Source organism: Agelaius tricolor, unplaced genomic scaffold (genome assembly GCF_023055355.1).
Source record: "Agelaius tricolor isolate 1412-34295 unplaced genomic scaffold, bAgeTri1.0.p SCAF_19, whole genome shotgun sequence".
Classification (NCBI taxonomy): domain Eukaryota; kingdom Metazoa; phylum Chordata; class Aves; order Passeriformes; family Icteridae; genus Agelaius; species Agelaius tricolor.
This window is the reverse complement of record NW_027269279.1, coordinates 10,597,437-10,615,600: the sequence shown is the minus strand read 5'-3', so window position 1 is coordinate 10,615,600 and position 18,164 is coordinate 10,597,437. Positions and strand designations below refer to the sequence as shown.

At 38.1% G+C, this 18,164-nt stretch overlaps 1 protein-coding gene across 3 annotated transcripts in view; it reads right to left on the bottom strand.

Moving 5' to 3' along the window:
• Positions 1-336: 336 nt before the first annotated feature.
• GRIN2A (glutamate ionotropic receptor NMDA type subunit 2A) overlaps positions 337-18,164 on the bottom strand; it is a 157,254-nt gene continuing 139,426 nt past the window's right edge. Inside the window, exons 13-15 of one of the 3 annotated variants that reach the window (XM_071444248.1) lie at positions 14,121-14,359; positions 10,882-12,542; positions 337-7,358 (exon numbers count right to left, since the gene is read on the bottom strand). In XM_071444248.1, the coding sequence (XP_071300349.1) occupies positions 7,343-7,358; positions 10,882-12,542; positions 14,121-14,359 (1,916 nt within the window). In that variant the 3' untranslated portion in view covers positions 337-7,342. Of the gene's footprint in view, positions 12,543-14,120; positions 14,360-18,164 lie in introns of all 3 variants that reach the window. The other 2 variants (XM_071444249.1, XM_071444247.1) reach the window with 2 other exon arrangements.

Below are 18,164 nucleotides of genomic sequence, written 5' to 3'. Positions count from 1 at the left end.
CTGAGCTCCTCCTGCTCCCTCTGCTGAGGGAGCATCTCTCAAAGCATCATTCTCACAACAAAGGGATTTTCCATAAGATCACTGTCTCGATCCTCTTTGTGAATTAAATTAAATTGGGATCACCAAGCACATACTGTCAGCTTTAGCTTCAGGCATCTTCACCTTTGGATCATTTCTAACAGCAAAGGATGTCTCAAAACGTGGCTGTTAACACCCTTCAGATCACATCAATGGCTAAGGAAAAAACAAATGTAAACCTTCTTCATAGCTGATGCCTCATCTTGCCCCATTTAACAAGGAAGACAGACAAGAATGATAACATTGTTCCTTTTCATATTAATTGGCAGAAATTATCTTTATTAGAAAAATGAATTTTTCATATATTTACAATTTTTACATCATGTTATACTTGGCACATGTGTTCTTCCAAATAGTTATATACATTTCAGTACACACAGACATTCAAGTCCCCCATTCCCTTAATGTTTTTCTACATATTTAACAAAAAAAAAAAAAAATGAACACAATACAGTTTGTCAGACAACCATAATAATTATATATTTCTCTATCATAAAAAGTTTGAAGCAAACTTTTTTTTTTTTTTAAAGATATGTTCAAAATATTTATACAGTATTAGCACTCAGTCATGCACTGGGTTACAATATGGTCAGGGTGAACTGCAGTGAGACTGGATGTGAACACAGGAGAGAGGAGTGTGACCCCCAGCTCCCCCACGCTGCTCCGGGGCAGCTCCAGCCTCCCCCAGATCTCAGAGGAAGGGGCAGAGGCTGCAGGGGGAGCTGGGTGCTCACGTGTCTGTGCCACACAGCAGCTGAAACTGTGTGTGCTCTAATTCATTTCACTTTGCTAAACCTAGCTAAAAAAACAGGCAGTAATTGGAATGTCAAAACTAGATTTTAAAAGTTCCCTTTTTCCCCAAACCCTTTCTTTTGAAGAATCCATTAGATTGTGAATTTTATAATGAAATTCTGGATTCTCTAAAAAAAATAATTATTTTATGGTTGATTCCACTTCACCACTATTCTTTTATTTCTACTCTAACATCCTGATTTGTTTTCCCAGGTGTTAAGAGCTCTTCAAATCTCTACTATTCTTTGCTAGTAATCGGAAATTTGTGACTTACACTTTGGTTTGAAGTATGACATTTTGAGATTGTTACAGCAAATTGTACTAGGAAATAACAGAAGTGACAGGATTTTTAGTTTACTGTGTATGGAATTGAATGGTTCCAAGATTTCTTGTAGAATTTTTTTTTGGCATGCAAATTTCTCCTAGTGCAATGTACAGTAGTGCTCCATGTAATCGATACAAACTATTACACCTGGAGTTCCTTTCTCCCATCAAAAAAAGAATATTCTTCCATCTGCACTAGTAACTAGTTTTCTTTGTTAAAAAAATCCTAAGTTAATATTGTGAATTCTCTTTTTCTCGGTTGCATTTCATTTTTCACAGTTCATCTGCAATTAACTTCTAATCAAATTCAAAACAACAATACATTACTTGAAACTATTAATAAATTATTATAGAATCTTTGTCACAACTCTGAATTTCTGTCTTGTCCCTCATTTCCCCCAAAAAACTTTATACATATACATATTTATATATAGCTTAATATATATACACATGTATATGTACAAAAACTGATCAAGACAATACATTAAATTGACATTATTCAAGTAAACAGGTAAAAAATGTTTTTCAAAGTGTAATTTGAGATTTCAAAATATTTCTGGTGGGTTTTGTTTAGCAGCACAGAAATATTAGTGTTTCATCTTAGCCCACAAGTATCCTTAAACAGGATGAAAGGAAGCACAAAATGCCCTTGAGGTTTAGTGTGAATTTGAATCTGATGAATTAAAATCAACATTATTAACTCACAGGTGAAGTGCTAGTGAGACCCTGACATGTATGGATGCAAATTTTGCATAAAATGCAGTGATGGGTTAAGAATCAGGTAGGAGTTTGCCTAACACATTAATGAATTCTGTTTGTGCCTCCTGGTTTTAGCAGGGAAGGCACGAGATCCACTGTGCATGTGGGTGTGAGTGTGAAGACAGAGAGATCAGGCTCTTCATCATTGGTGCAAAATGGATGTTCTGAAATGAGCAAGACTATTCCAAAATATTATACTGATATCAATATAAAGTGCTAACAGCTCTTACTAGAATTGCACTGGTTTCCTTCCTAGCTGCACACAATTTAACATGATGCAATTTCCAAACCTTTGCAATATGACATTTTAAAACATGGGGATTTTTAAAACCTGAGCCTGAACTGCACTCAGGATCTGCCCTCCCATCACTCCCTCCAACACCCCATTTAAGTCAAGAGGTGTTTTGTCCACATTTGGTATCCAAATCTAGACCAGGTAATAATGGGCTAAGCAAAAATTTTCTTGATACCAAGTTCTGCTCCAAAACATACTTGCAATGAGCAGTAAATAAAATCTGACCCTACAGAATTTATTGTTTCTTGGTTAAGGTGGAAAATTTGGTAATTATACAACTTTCTCTTTCAAAAACAGCTCAGTAATTACTTTCATCAAATGATTCCAAGGGGTTTTTTTTAAGTTTTAGTTAGAGCAGTATAAATTTAGAAAGAAGCCAAATACCACACCCGTTCCTCAGGGGAAATCTCCACATCACCAGGACTATCAAGAACAAAAGCCTGTGCATGGAGAGATGTGATTATGCCTTACCACTGCTAAATCCTGCCTGGCATGCAAAACCCATTTTGGAGCGTGCCCAGTCTGCATGGGAGAACACACTGGTGCACACCCCAGCTCCTCTTCCCTGGGGATTTGTTCTGGAGGATCCTTCCTCAGTTGCCTAAAGTAACAATGTCAGATGTGGATCACATGAGCTAACACCGAGTTTAAGGTCAGTCTGAGTTTAAGGTCAGTCACCAGGCCAATACAGCCTCTCTGGCCAAGTTTTTTAAACCATCATGAAAAGCCATCCTTTTCCTTGGTTTGGTTATTACAGCAAGCATCAATTCCAGCTCTTTTGGACAGCAACTCTCTGAATGTGTCCTAGCACAGAGCAAACCTGACCCAAACCAGTCCTTCAGCCCCTTCTGTGCCCAGTATCAAACACTACAATAAAAGCTGCTAGAGGATTTCTAGATGTGGGAGGTTTGGAAAGGAGAAAACCACTTAAAATAAAGCACTGCTGAAATGTGTCCCACAGCTCTGGGAGATTACTCACGCATGACTGCTTGGAAGGTGTATGCACGCACGCCTGTGTATACTGTATATATATTTAGGTTAACAAGTTTAAACTATTAATAAACAGCATCTTATGGTATTTGGTAATTAAAATATCAGGCTTGTGTCATTCAAAATAGTGCAACCTACATAGCAATATACAGGAAAATTACACACATTGTTCCTATTACCATTAATATGCTTGTGCATACCAAGATAACAGGATACCCTTTTCCATAGGATTAACCATTTGCATATTTAATTGTATTCTTTGGCCCATTTTCCTGTGAAACCTCATATGAAAACATAAAGACTTTGGCTTTAAAAGAAAAAGGAAACTCCCGCTTTTTCAGTTACTTTCAGAAACTTAAGTAGAATTCAAATTACTTTAGTTAAAAATTATCATCTCCTCCAGAAACTGCAGACTCCTGTCACAGACCACCCCCCAACTAGTGTGGCTAACTGTGAGCCTCCAATTTCTTTATATTTTCACTTTTGAAGATCATTTACACTTGCATTGTTGCACAGCACATCCTCCAAAAGTGTCCTGGACTCCTCTAATCTGGTCCCAGCTGGGAACAAGGAAGGTCCCCGTCCCCAGGAGCGCAGAAAGGCAGAGCAGCCTCACCAGGGCCTTCCACTGCATCACTGAGTCCAAGTTCAGGGTTTGCAATGTGAGACAGAAGCCAAAATACATTCCCAAAAAGGTTTTTGCCATTAAATACCATTATTCAACGGGCTCAGGAAAAAAATTATCAGACAAAAGAATGCTGTAGTAATGAAGTAACACAAATCTCTTCAAAGCGGTTATTCTCATGTACTGCAATGCACAAAACAAATTTAAAAATGTAATCTCATAATGCATTTGCTGAGAAAAACATATCATTTCTTCTAATAGTACCAGAAGTGCAAAACAAGACATTCTCCATTAAAATTTCATGTCACTGTAAATATTACCATTTCCCCACATTAAAGCTTAGTACCATTTCTGAGAAGTGAGGAAACTTTCACCAATTCCCAGAAGCAAAGTATCATCTCACTTGGAACTTTACAGTGCACTGAATAAGTATCACAATATTTATTGGTATTTATTTTCACAGTTTTCTAACGTGCACAGAAATATAATTTTTGAAATATATTAGTGAAAACAAATACTAATACAAAAGGGAAAGGACAAAACATCTAGTAGTATAACTGCTTATCACCACTACTTTTTAAGAGTTGGAGAGTTGAACCCATCTCTCTTTTAAATATGTAATACTATATTTAGTGTGGTTATCTATTAATAAAGGTATTGCATGACAATGTTACAGCATGGCTATATTCTCTACTAATTTAGCCTTGTTTCCAATACAGGTAAAGAATTAAGCAAAAGGAGTAAAAATTGTCATTTAAGCGCAAAACAACAAAAACCTGGTAAATAGTGAGGTAACTTATTTTTACTTATATTATTTCTGGTTCTTAAATTATAGATATGACAAAATCATCACAAAATCAGCAGTGGATTCTTACAGCTGTTAGAATGGCAGAAACTTTTTTAAAAAAAGAACAGGTTAAACCATGGCAGATACATTCTGCAGCATGGAACAAAAAAGCTGATGATCCCACGAGGAGAACCAAGTGCATTTTCACTGCATTGCAGGGTGATGCACACCTGCATTCCTGGCTTCCAAAGCCACAGGACTTTGGAAGAGCACATATTTTTAGAGCGCATACTCTGTACACAGGTCGAGAGAAGCAGGGGGGAAAAAAAGTTAAAGCTTGAGTGTGGGAAATAAACGAAGAGCTTATTTACAGAGTGCAGGAACCCTCCCCAGCAGAGCAGGGAGAAGCAGGGCAGGATTGCAGCTCCCCTTGAGAGCACAAGCAGCCACCTCCCCTCTGACAGACACGGGAATGGGGCGAGCATGGGGGCAGCTCCACAAGGACAGCTGAGGAACTGGACAGGAGCTTCACACCAGGGACAGGATGGGCACATCAGACAGACACTCTGCATGACCAGAAACATGGAAGAGACAGCACAGTCCTGAGGCTACTCCCATTTAACCACAGCTTCACAGGTGACTCCAGCCACAGCACATCGAGCCTTTCTTCCATCACACCATGTTCCTGTCTGTGCTTATACCCACATCACAAGGAAATACATAGCTGTGATTAAACTGAGCTCCCTCAAATGCTGACATGTTGCCAATACATTTAAATAAGACAGTACAGGTGAGTTTGGGCAGGGAAATGGCTCATATCATAAGTCACACTTTGAAAGGCCTTTATGTTCTTTCAGAAGTTCCTTCAGTACTGCTAAGTTTGGAAGGCTCAGCTCTCAGTAAAAAGGAAGTTTAGATTAACAAAAACAAAAATCATTTCTGAGAAAATAATTTAAGTCTATCCCTGGAGAATTGTTTTCATGCTGCAAACCAGACTGTCCTACTCAGGAAAGGCATCTGCTTTAAAAGGACTTTTGAACTAAGATAGGACCAGAGCTGGGAAAGAAGGGAATGTATGACACTCATCTTGAAAGAAGCACAGAATGTGATGATTAACACTTGACACAATCTAGCCAAGCCACAGGATAGTTATTCTTTTATATTAAGTAGGAGAGGATTTCTTCATAAAAGTTCTGTTTTCACTAGGTTTTATATATCAAACATCTTAAATGCAATGTAAAATAACAAAAAAAGTTTCAGCTAGTGAATTCTTCCTGAATCCAGGCAGATTCTCAGACCCTTAGATTTGTGACACAGTTTCTGTTCTACGTTGATAAACCCAGCCAGGGAGGGAACAGTACCAAAATCTTCCCCATCTCTAAGGTGCACATGCTACACTGCAGAAATATGAAGGTATAAACTTATTACACAAGGATTAGATTCTGACACTTTCCTCCCTTGCTGGGTAGTCACATGGTATAAAGCAAATTATTACCCCAACTGTGCAGGGGGTATTGCAAACCCCAACAAAAACCCTATTTTCATGAGCACAGGAACCTACAACACCTCCAAGGCTGAACCTGGTACTCACTGGCAGATTTACCTGGCAGATTTTTGAGGCTGGGGGTAAATAGACCATTGCTTTTCTAAGCCCACCTAACTGAGCTATCTGAGTTAGGAGCCTATGCTTTCTAAAAAGTCAACAGAGGGAGGTAATATATTTCTGGACACATCCCCCACATAACTGCTCCAGAGCCTTCAGTCCTCTGAACTTCCATCCACAGGGAACCTGCTTTCTCTTGCTTTCTCTCTCTCTCTCTCCCCACTGGTAACAGAGCTTAGCCTTCCAGCACAGAAACACAAAACTACTCTCACAGCTCTAGCCTTTGCTTCCCATAAAACTCTATAAAAATATTTGCTTTCATCAGGAAAAAAAAATCAAAAACAACCACACCTGATTTCTCTTGTGAGCCTTATTTCACCTCTCAAGTGTTCCTGAAAGACCATAAAGAGACATGTATTTATGAGATGCTGCCAAAACACAGTGAGCTGGTGGTGATTTCATTTCTGTTTGTCCACAGCACTCTTTTTTTCCTAACCAAGCTTCTTAGATAGCGGAGTAATGAATTCTGAGCAAAAGCTGCAAAAACATTAAATTAAATTTTCCAAAAATGCAAAATCTCCTAATTTTCCTTAATTTTATCTTATATATTAAAATATCTTATTTCCATGCTTTTAAATTAGTGGGTGGCTACACTGTTCTAAGAAACACAAGCAGAACACAAAATCTATTTGAGAGAAAAAAGGAAAATTTACTGTGGTGAAAAGGGAAAGACAAAAACATGAAGAAATTCTACAATATCTTTAAAAGAGGGAAAAAAGCAAGAGGCAGGTATGTCTACATATCTGTTTTTACCTCCATGTACCTACTGCATTCCTCAGCAATTGAATATCCTGCCTCCACAAAAGGTGTCGTCCAGGAGCAGTGTAACACTACAGGACATGCTACCAAGAATGGCCCATATCATTTACAGCCTGATTCAGTTCCAGCTGGAGTCACAGGAAATCGTGGTGATAGGAATGACCAACAAACTGCTAGAGCTGTAATCAGGAAAATGTAACAAGTCACCAGCACCATCCAGAAAGGTACAGAAAGGATGGCCACTTATGCAGGAAGATTCTTTTCTCCTCTTCAAGTATAGCAGCAGCTAGAGTGAGAGAGAGGGAAATACAGAAAGTCTTGATCTCGGTTTAATTGAAAGTCAGTGCAAATATATCAACAAAGCTCAGGCAAAATTCAGAATTCCACGCGCTCTAGGCTGAGCCTCACAAGCTGTGGCTTGTGGCTCTGTTGAAGATTTTTCTTCAACTTCTCAGCTGCTTCTTCTTTACACGAGCACATCTGCAAGCACACCGGTACTGCCCTCAGCCCTGCCTCAGCTCTCCTTCCCCCTTCATCGACTCGGATTTATGCCAAGACCACAACAACAAAAGCATGCAGACTCTGACTCCCTCTACTTTCAGTATCTGGTGGGGTTTTTTCCCTCTTTAAGGCAGCATCTTATATTTCCATGTGAACAACTGCTGTGCAACATTATCAAGTCTTCCCTCAGCCTCGTTATTTTGGTTTAGGGCAGGTGGTTGTATTGCATATTGCAGATAATAATAAGAAATCTCTACAGTCACCAGAAATCTGCTCAAATCAGAAAAAGCAAACACTGCAATATATTTTGTTGTAGCTAATTTGCTTGTACATTTCACAGAAAGATAAATCCACCTGGGTTGAGGATGTTTACAACTGAATCTCAAGAGAGAAAATGTAAATGGGAATTTTTCTTTCCCACAGCTTCCCATACAGTACTCGTATAAATATTGAATATAATGTGTGTCTGGTTAGATAGAAATGATGATACAAAAGACTTGGAGCAATCAACAAATACTTGAGAGCTTAATGATGATGTGAAAGACATGAGCCACCACTGAGTTTTATGATTTACTGGGTAAAATGCTCAGCAACTTCCATGGCAGGATTTGGCACGACATCAGCAAATTCCATATCTGCTGAAACACACTAGATAGTTCAAAACACTTTGGATTTTGGTTAATATACTATGATTTGGACTGGATATTAAAATTTGGCTGAAATACTTTTATTATAGTCATTACAACATTATGCCTTCAGTGCATTTGCCTTCCTGTAGACATAAGAGCAAAGCATAATTGTGTCTTTGGGAAAAGGTTTGGGTTCATGACAAGCAGTGTTCATCCCACAGACATCCTAACCCCGCTTAGCTCACACAACTCTTCCTAAGAAATCTCTCTAAGGGCAGGTAAGGAAATTCTGTTCATAAAAACTCCCTCCAGTGAGGAATCAGAAAGCATCCCATGTGAATCAGGGCCAATAATTATAACCAAATGTTGAATAAAAAATACCCAAAACATATTTTTACCCAAACAGCATAGAGATACCCATAGATATGCTTTCTGATCATACTTATAATAAAGTATACTGAGATTATTGGAAGCTGGAAAGAGACTTGGAAGCCCAAAGCTCATTACATTTCATTCCTTAAAAAATATCATCCTTCACCATCATGGTGAAGGTACAAATACCTTTGCAAATACCAAGAACTCATTCTGGACTTTGATAGCCAAAGTCAGTTTAAATCTGTACAATTTTAAAAAAAGCTGTAAACAAAATTCAAGAAACTTTATTTTTACTATCCCTACACATCTCCCATTTATATTATCTCTCATTTGCAACTCTGCTCTGCAGTATGCTATTCTAAATTAAACACCTTGCATACTGCACCTCTGGCATGCAGATGCTTCAATTACAGCTGACAGGCACGATTCTGCTGAAAAGAGTTTCAGTTTAGAGAAAAGTTAGGATAATATTCACATATTCCAATTCACAGTGGTAATGGTTTCCCTGCTCACCGTTCTTCAGTGAAATGGAGGGAATAATGCTTGAATAATCTAAATTTCCTCTACACAAAAATCCTAAAGCAATTCTCAGAGTAGCAGTAAAATGGGAGAGCACCACCTCTGGAACACTTTCAGTAGTTAAATGTATTAATAATTATATTTACTTCTTTAGTTGAAATAAAATTTGCAGCTGTACACTCTTCTCCTGAAAGGCTTCCTCTCTTCCCTTTCATGCTCCCTCATGGTTAAAATCTAGTGGCTTTTTTTTATTCCAGTGAGGGTATGGAGGGGTGCGTAGCAGACATTTTATTTGTGAAATAATCTGATTGACACCTACAGAAGGAAAAGTCATATAACAATGCATCCCTGTTATGTGAATACCTTTGTGTATCAGTAAGTGATAATAAAGATACTGTTTCTTAGTTACATGTGCATATATTCACTTTATACAACAGACTTGATTGGAGAGGTTTGAAAAATGGTCTGATGTTCAACAAATATGCACAATATTGTGGAAGGAAGAACTCCTTTCAAAGGTATTAATCCTTCTCTGTCTATGGAAATAAATGGTACCACACTCCTCACTGACCACACTAAACTTATGGCTGTCGGTGTTTGATACTGTATTAACAGCTTTAGTACTATTAATATACAATTAATTAGTTGTCACTAATACACTATGAACAAAGAACTACAGTGGGTTGGGTTTTGGTTTGGGAAGTGAAAGAATAAAAGAAATACTATACAGCCCTGAGTAATCACCAGTAAGGGGCAAATGCAAACTTACGTACACATTAGGCCTCAAGGTTACTAATAAAGTCCACAGCTCCATAGTAAGTGCCATATAGTGATATCTAAAAATATATACTCTGGATTAGGCAGCTGTGAAATTTCTGACAAGATTACTGCAAACTTTTCAATGAACTTACTTTGTAATGGTAAGTGCATGTGCAATATAAGAAAAGCATTTGTACATGAACATTAACCAATATCCATGGGGCTTCCTTTTGGTACACAGCAGTTCACATGTTTGGGGTCACTGCCTTCCCATCTACTGTCTGTCAGTCTAGAAGGAACATCCTAATTTTGTGCTAACACACTGTATTTTATTTATTAAGGTCCTGGGGTTTGGGGTTTTTTTTAATTATTATTTGGCTTTGAAAATGATTATGAAGATAAAATATATTTTTGGAAGTCTTAGCTTTCTGTTCTCTTTTACTTTTGAATCTGTGCAAATGCATCCCTATTTCTTGTTGTCTGTGTCATACTACATGCATACCATATTGCTTATCCAGCACTAGAGAATCATTAAACATTTCTAAGGACAAAAGTACATTGAATGATACTTAGCAACATAAATTAGAATAACCAAAATAGTAAAATAATTAGGTACAAAACAGCATAGTTGCCAACATATATTGGGGCTATTTCAGTACAACTTGCCATTTATATATAAAGCACACATAAATGGCTATTTTTTATCCTTTTTAACAAGACATATTTTAAAAGGATAGATCAGAGCATACCAGTTTACCTATTCATGTACAAAAGTACATTGGGAAAGGGAGAGGTTTACGTATCATTTACCAGAGCAGGATACTGTTAAAGGAAAATTCTCCCTCTAAGATGGTGGCAACTATTCTTTCCCTATAGATAAAGTGTTCATGGAAAATTTAAACATCTGATTCAATGCTAGGCCTTTTCTTATACACACGTGTATTGCTACAGGAATTTAAAACCCTTGGAGTTGAGTACAAGCTATTCCTATTTGCAACGTAAGGCAAAACATGCTCTGAAATGTACATGTCATTATGGATCCGACCATCCCTGGAAGAGTATGATGCTGTAGACTGTATGGATGACCTTAAATAATTATCATTTCTTCCTCTTGTTGGCAATGAATGTTTATAAAGATCAGCTGGGCTTCGCCTAAGAGATAAATGCTGGTCATCACGATAGGAGTGCAGGAAGGGGTTATCATCCGAGTGAACAGCATACAGGGACTTGCTCCTCTTACTGTCCTCCAGAGCATGGGTTAAAAGTGAGGCCTTGTTGCTCAACAGTTTGCTTGAGGGAACACTAAACATGCTTGCATATGGACTACTTTGAAGAAATTTCTCTCTTTCTTTCAAGCTTATACTGCGAGAAGGTCTTCCAATATCAATTTCCCTGGATTTATCAGCGATATTATCAAAAGAGTGTTGCCTGCTAATCCTCAGTTTATTCTTTTTATGATATTGCAGAGCACTACTCTGTGACCAAGTACGCTCATATATTTCTTCAGGAAGTGATAAGTTCGTTGTATCCTGCAGCATCTGATCTTCCTCAATGTCATAGAGGTTCCCCATCCGCAAGCATGCGTCACATTTATAGGGAGATCTGGTCGAGTAGTGCCCCGCGTAGGTGGGCATGTTGGAGAGACAGCTCCTGCAGTGCGTGGAATTCTGCCTGAACCTATCGTTCATGTCACCTAGGGAAGTATTTTTTTCTTTGAGAGTGTAGTGCTTTCCAAAGAGTTTATACTGGTCATTATTTGGAAGACTGTCTTCATTATGTGATGGAGTCCTGTTGGCGTGTTCGGCTTTCCTGTAGTTGTCGTTGTGATCTTGGTAAGCATCGGGAAGCTCTACAGGTTCTGGAAGAACAATGTTTTCGATGTACTGAGGTGTGTCCAAGCGGAATCCTGGCTCCTTGTCAGCATCAATCGTGTAGATTTTATCCCGTGGAGAGCCCTGTTTGGTTTTCAGATATGTCAGTTCCACATCACTAGTGTCTTTTGGGTATTTTGATGCTACTGTCCTTTTTTTAAAATTGTCCTTAGTTTTGTGGTGCTTGTTGTTGTTTTCAGCTTCCATGTGGCAAGTAGCTCTGCTTGATGTCTCTGAGACATCTGAATGGACAATCTCTTCAGGAAGGAATCTTTGGCTTTTCAATGAAAGCTGCCTGTTTTCCTCAGACCCATTTTCTCTCTGGGAACCTTGGCCCTGACGTACAGAATCTTGGCGTAAAGATTCAACAGATTTCATCCAAAGCTGCCTGGGCCGGGAGTTCACTTTTGTTTCTGTTGTTACTGCAACCTCTACTGTATTTGGATTGGATTCATTCAGTGTGAGAGGATGCTGCCCTTGGAAAACATAATTGTTCAGATTGTCCTTGTGTCGATTGCCAGGAAGTGTCTGCAGTTCACTTATGTTGTCACCAAAAAAGTTGTCCTTTGTCTGAAAGGATCTGTTATCAGAAAATACCAAGTTTCCCTTATCCATGACCATGTCCATAATCAAAGAACCCCTCTGAATAAAATCAGCTGTTCTTTTGGGGGAGTCAATTCTTGAAGGGTTGATATTGGTCATGTTTTTCGCTGTTCGCAGCAGTTTTAACATGTTGGTTTGTGAATTGGTCAAAGAAAAGTCAGGAGACTTCTTCTTCTCTTCAATGTGTACTCCATGAATGCAACTGTAAATACCCTGTAATAAAAGACAAATTAAATCACTAGGTATAACTTTTTACAACTTCTACTTTAGTTTTAATTAGCAATAAAGAAAAATTAGACATTTCTTATCTCATTACTGGAAAGATTAAAAGCACATCTCCAACTTTTTATCATTTCCTTGCATTGAAATGGAGGAATATTTTCTGCTATATCTATTAGAACTACAAAGGAGAAAAACTGCCAGTATTTCACAAACCAGTGGTCTGTCTTGGCCTCCCCAGCTTATTCCACAATACAAGATTAGAAGGTACCCCAAAGGCTTCCCTAATCTTGTCACAAAATGAAACTGATCTTCAGTAATAGATACTTTCTTATTTTAAACCAGTGATTCAGTTTCCCCTCTAAACAAGCCTGTAGTGGGACTATTTTATTGGAGATTAAGGTATTCTTCACTTGTACTAAAATAAAAAGGCTTCTAGCCATCATATTTTAGCTTTTCTGATCCCTATCTCAGTACATGTCAAAAAACCCAGCTCTTTTTAAAGCTGCATCTGAGTTAATTTTGAGCAAAAGGCTGAAGCCCATTTTCTCATGTCAACCTCTTTGGTCACTCCTGTGAGCCCAATTGACATTTCCAACCGTGTGAACTAGCAATTCTCAGACATTTACCTTTGGCATAAATACTTCTTTTCCCCTGCAATTCTTAGGAGAATTTCATATAAAAAAGGCCAGAAACATAAAGTTCAAATATAAAATGTGGAGGTTAAGGTGCATGTGGTTTCTAGACAATCCCCAACAGGGTAGTGCAGACTATTTTTAATGCAGTTCCAAAATGCTCCAATATACTCAACAGGGTAATTGCAGCACGCTTTAAAGCAATTAGCCATTTTAGTATCATTTTCAGTTCTCCTCAGCTTTATAAAAAATCCAAAAAAATCAATTACCTAATGAAAGTTCTATCTATTTTAAAAATATATAAAGAAAAAACCCAACCAATTTGTCAAAAATAATAGAATAAGCTACATTTCCATATTTTTTACAAGTATCAGTTTCTTGCACAAGTAAATCCCCTTTGGGTCTGGTAAAGTTATCATTAAAACTTGCCTTAGTGTCTAACCAGACATAAATGATACCCGTGTTTGACCTTTTCTCATACAGTTTATTCAAGTTTTTTATCAAAAAAAGCTTACAAAAATATTCCACTGTATTTTTATAAATTAAAATTCTCTTGCTTAAGAAATGCATAAAGCCAACAGCTAATGTCTCTTATCAAATTAGTATTTATTTTGTTTGGATTTTTAATGTGGAAATTAATACATTTCCTGCACCTACCATTTCTTCATCGAAATTTTCCTTTACTGTATTTGTTTTCAGTATACAATTACTGATCATCCTGGTATAAAATAATTAATACCCTAAAAAATCCAATGGATTAAGACTTCCCCAGGGGTGCAAGTACATCCTAAACCCATTGACTACTCCAGAGCACCACACTGCTGCTCTAACCTGGATTTTAAATGTTCAGGTGGGAATAAAAGGAAGGATAATATTTTATGGAGGCAGCATTTATTCCTTCTGTTGCCTAAAGGGGAAAAATGAAAGCAGTACTGACCCTGCTGATTGAGAACAGCAATCCTGGCCTATCTGAGCAGACTCCAGTGAAGCAGAATCTGAGTTTCCAGTAAAATAAGTGCTCCCAGACAAAGGTTATTAAGCTGAGTGCCATGGCTGCTGCGAGCATGTAAAACACTCCTGCCATGTTGTCGATGTCCAGCTGGCTGCTCATGACTTCGTTCTTCTCGTTGTGACAAATACCAGTCAGCCACAGGGTTTCTAACTCTTCCATTTCCCCTAGGGAGAGCAAGGAGTCAAACCAGTTAAAATGCAAAAATCACTGCTCACAGAATTCAAAAGTCTTTGCAAGTTTAAAAATACAGCACCATTTAATGCTTCATTCGCGGAGCACTGCAGACTTATCGAGGCAGGAGTTGCAAATATAGCAGATTTCAACTCACAGCACTCTAGTTTCAGATGTCCTCAGATTTCATAAATTACGTGGGAAGCTGGATGCTCTAGAAAGCAGGATCTGTGGTTTAGACAGAACTTTCTTCTGCTTGCTATAACTATTAGGACTTGTTATAGAGAGTGGAGTGAGTTAGTGAAGAGTTTGGACAGGCTGTAGTGATCAGAGGGAGAAGTCGTCAGAGAAGCATCCTGACATTCAACCAGACCCTTTCATGCTCCCTCCTCTCCACTGCCCTGCACTTGGTACCTCCCTGATCCACTCTGACCCCTCCCTTTGGCCCTTTCCTTTAACATCACAAGACACATTTCACAAATTCTTGTGATTCTTTTAGAGTGTGCCACGAGAAGTTTGTTCTTTCCCATCTGATCCGTGATTACATTATTTCTTCTTTGCAAATAAGCTGCAGTATTGTGGCTGAAGCTCTCCTGACACATCTGGTCTCTGCATTTATCTCTGGTATCTATTCCCTTGTGCTGCTGCCATTCCAGATTCCTGGGCAGCACCAGAAACACCAACAGCCTCATCCCATGCCTGAAATGGGGCATTGCTGCCTCTGGCTGTGCCACATCCTTACTGCCATTAAAACGCTTTGCTTACAGCTAAGGAAGCAAATCCACTCCCTCCCTCTCCTGTGCATTCTTAACTTTGAATCCATATTTCACTGATGAGATTTGACCTCAGATGAAGGACACTGTCACCTAGCAGTGCTTGCTACTGTCAGCATGGACAGAGGTGAGCAAGAAACTGCAATTGTTCCTGCCAACATTTTATTATTATTATTATTTTGCATGATTGAGTAATTTTCAAACATTTAGTGTTGTTCTTACTGAAGCAATGCATGGGCATACAGGCCTTTTACTCTCTTGGGATATAGTCAGCTGATTAATTATTTTATAATTTTTAAAGTCATAAACTTCATTGTTTATAGAAAATACAGAAGGCAATGTAGAGGGTCAAAAAGAACAGTATTAAAAGGACAGTATTAGCTTTCTTGGTGTGTTTTCCAATTTAAGATATGGCTTCAATATGGGGAAAGAATTTCCATGGTACCAATCCCTAATCCTTAGCCAGTGATTAGGGAATACATTTTCAGTATTATTATAATTCACACATCACTGGAAAAAAAGAACAGAAAAAAATGGCTAGAAGCTATATTGACATTTCAGCTACCTTCAAGCTAGACTAGAAGATCAATGACCTGCTGTGAAAAAGCATTTTGCAGGATAGAGTGCCAGGGCACCAGGAAAGCTGCAGCCCACAGATAATTTGGATGTGAGTTCCAATTGGAAATGGAACACAACACTGTGATGGAGAAATTGCTTCTCAGAGAATGTGAATGAAAAACTGAAGTAGAAAGGACAAGTTCTGATGCACTTTAGCAAAGGCATTTCACAAATTTGTAAGAGGGATTATTCGGTCTCTAGCTAATTCCGAATTTAATTTTGTGCTTGAAGCACGAATTGAACCTCTGCATCTGCAAAAGGCAATGTGTCTTCTCCCAAATTACAGTGCTCAATCTTCAAACTACCTAAGAGCATCCCAAAGAAGAAAGTCAATCCTAATGAATCTTTAAAAATCTTCTAATCTAGGACATTGGGACAATAAATTATTAATTGTAACAGTATAGATATTGCACACATAGATAATTGGGGTTCATTATTGCATTTCCATATCTTAGAACATTTGGATTTCTTTTGTTCTGCTAAACCTCAGTGGACTGTTTCCCTTGCCTCTCTTTCAAGTCCTCACCAAGGTCTATGAATAAAACTCACAGAGGCCATGGAAGAGAAAAGAACCCAAGTCCAAAGAGAGAGCAGTATTTCTGGTCTGTGCATTAGCTGAAGCTCTGCCAATGAGATCTCATCACTTCCCACAGGAAAACTCACATCTCCCATGATTGTCAGGCATCAATTTGATTTGACTGCTGTGCCCTTTCACTGTTCATAACAAAATTCACGAAGGAATTTAAACCTCTATTTTATTACTGTTTCCTCTGTGTTCCTTTCCCTTTGGCATGTACATCTAAAGTAACTATTGATAATCCAGCAACCTTTCCAAAAACATCCCAACAGAAATGAACTAAGCTTGTTTTGAGTCAAGATAAATGACAGTGCCCTGGCAAGTAAAGAAGGACAAAGCATCCCAGAGCCTTGCAGATCCTGCTATTGCAATATCCCTTCCATAATATCAGACAATGACAGCAATCAATGTTAATTAATGCCAAAAGGAATCCATATTTTTAAGACAGAAAAGCACTGTTAATCATTGGGTTATCATATGTATGGAATGATGCTATCTGGGAATAGACATATTAGCTGATAATTCTGGTCTCTCCACATAAAGCAGTTGCCCTTTCCAGTACATATTCTTATACATGTGCATAAATATTTACATATGTGTGTGTGCATGTACACAGAGAAACACAGACAAAACTGGCAATAATTTAGCTGTAATAACACTTCAGCATAGCTGACCCTATAAAACAGGCAAAAATGCCCAGTCTTCTTATTGCTTTTCCTGCCCATTACACTTTAAACCACTTATATATTCACAGAAACCATAACATTTTTATTACAAAATCCTCAGGCATAAGAAACTTTTTTATCTGTGGTGTCAATTCATTCCTTATTAAAATCTATCACTTCCAAACTTGGCCTGGAGTTTGAATTCAAAACATTGAACTTTGAGGCTAGCTATAATTTGGTTCAGAAAATGAATTAATTTCAAAGAACAAAGTCCATTTGGAGGAATGTTGTTTTTCAAATCCTTTTGGGTGGTCTGGCTTGTTAGCTGAATGTGCAGGGTGCTGACACCTATGGCAATATATTACACTTGGCAATTGAAAGGCCAGCAATTTGTGATTACCAGGCACTGGAGAGTTCAGTCATCCCTGTGTGTGCATAAGACTCATTAGCAAGTGGAAGCTCCAAATATCCCATAAAACAGACCTTGAAATTCTAAGTCAGCAACCTCAATATCCATAAATGCCAGGCCTCACTGAACTGAGTGTTAATGGAGTTCAAGTCTGCATCTAATTGGGGGGGGGTCTCAAGCTACTCATAAATATTAATCAGACTTATTTTAAGGGGTTTTGTTTCCACTTCAGACACTTACTAAAGGAAATTAATGCCACTATAATTTCCTACCTTCATTCATGTGTGGACTAGATTAACGTGTAAATGAACAGCTGCAGATCTCAGCAGCAAAGTACATCATGACACTAGCAAAGACCAGAAAATGAAGTGTCACTGTGTATTTGACATAAAAAGTACAGTGTTTATTTTCTGTTTAACACATCCACAATCTATTTAACCTGAAAAACTCACAAATGACTACATGATTCCTACACTAAGAGATATTTTAAAAAATCTATAGCGCTGTATAATAAAAGAACTGCTTCATTTATAATGTAAGAATGAGCATAAGCAAGTGCTTGAAAAATCCATAGTTCAAGCAATCTTGAGTGTCTGCAGTATTCATTCAAAGCACACTCCAATAAATTGCAACATTCCAGCTCTCTCACTGGTAATCCAGCACTATTTACAATGGATTCAGGCTACAGTGCTCCCATCCCTTTGTGCTCCTCCTGGGTTTGTTCCTGTGGCTGTGGAGCTCTCTGCTCTGGCTGCT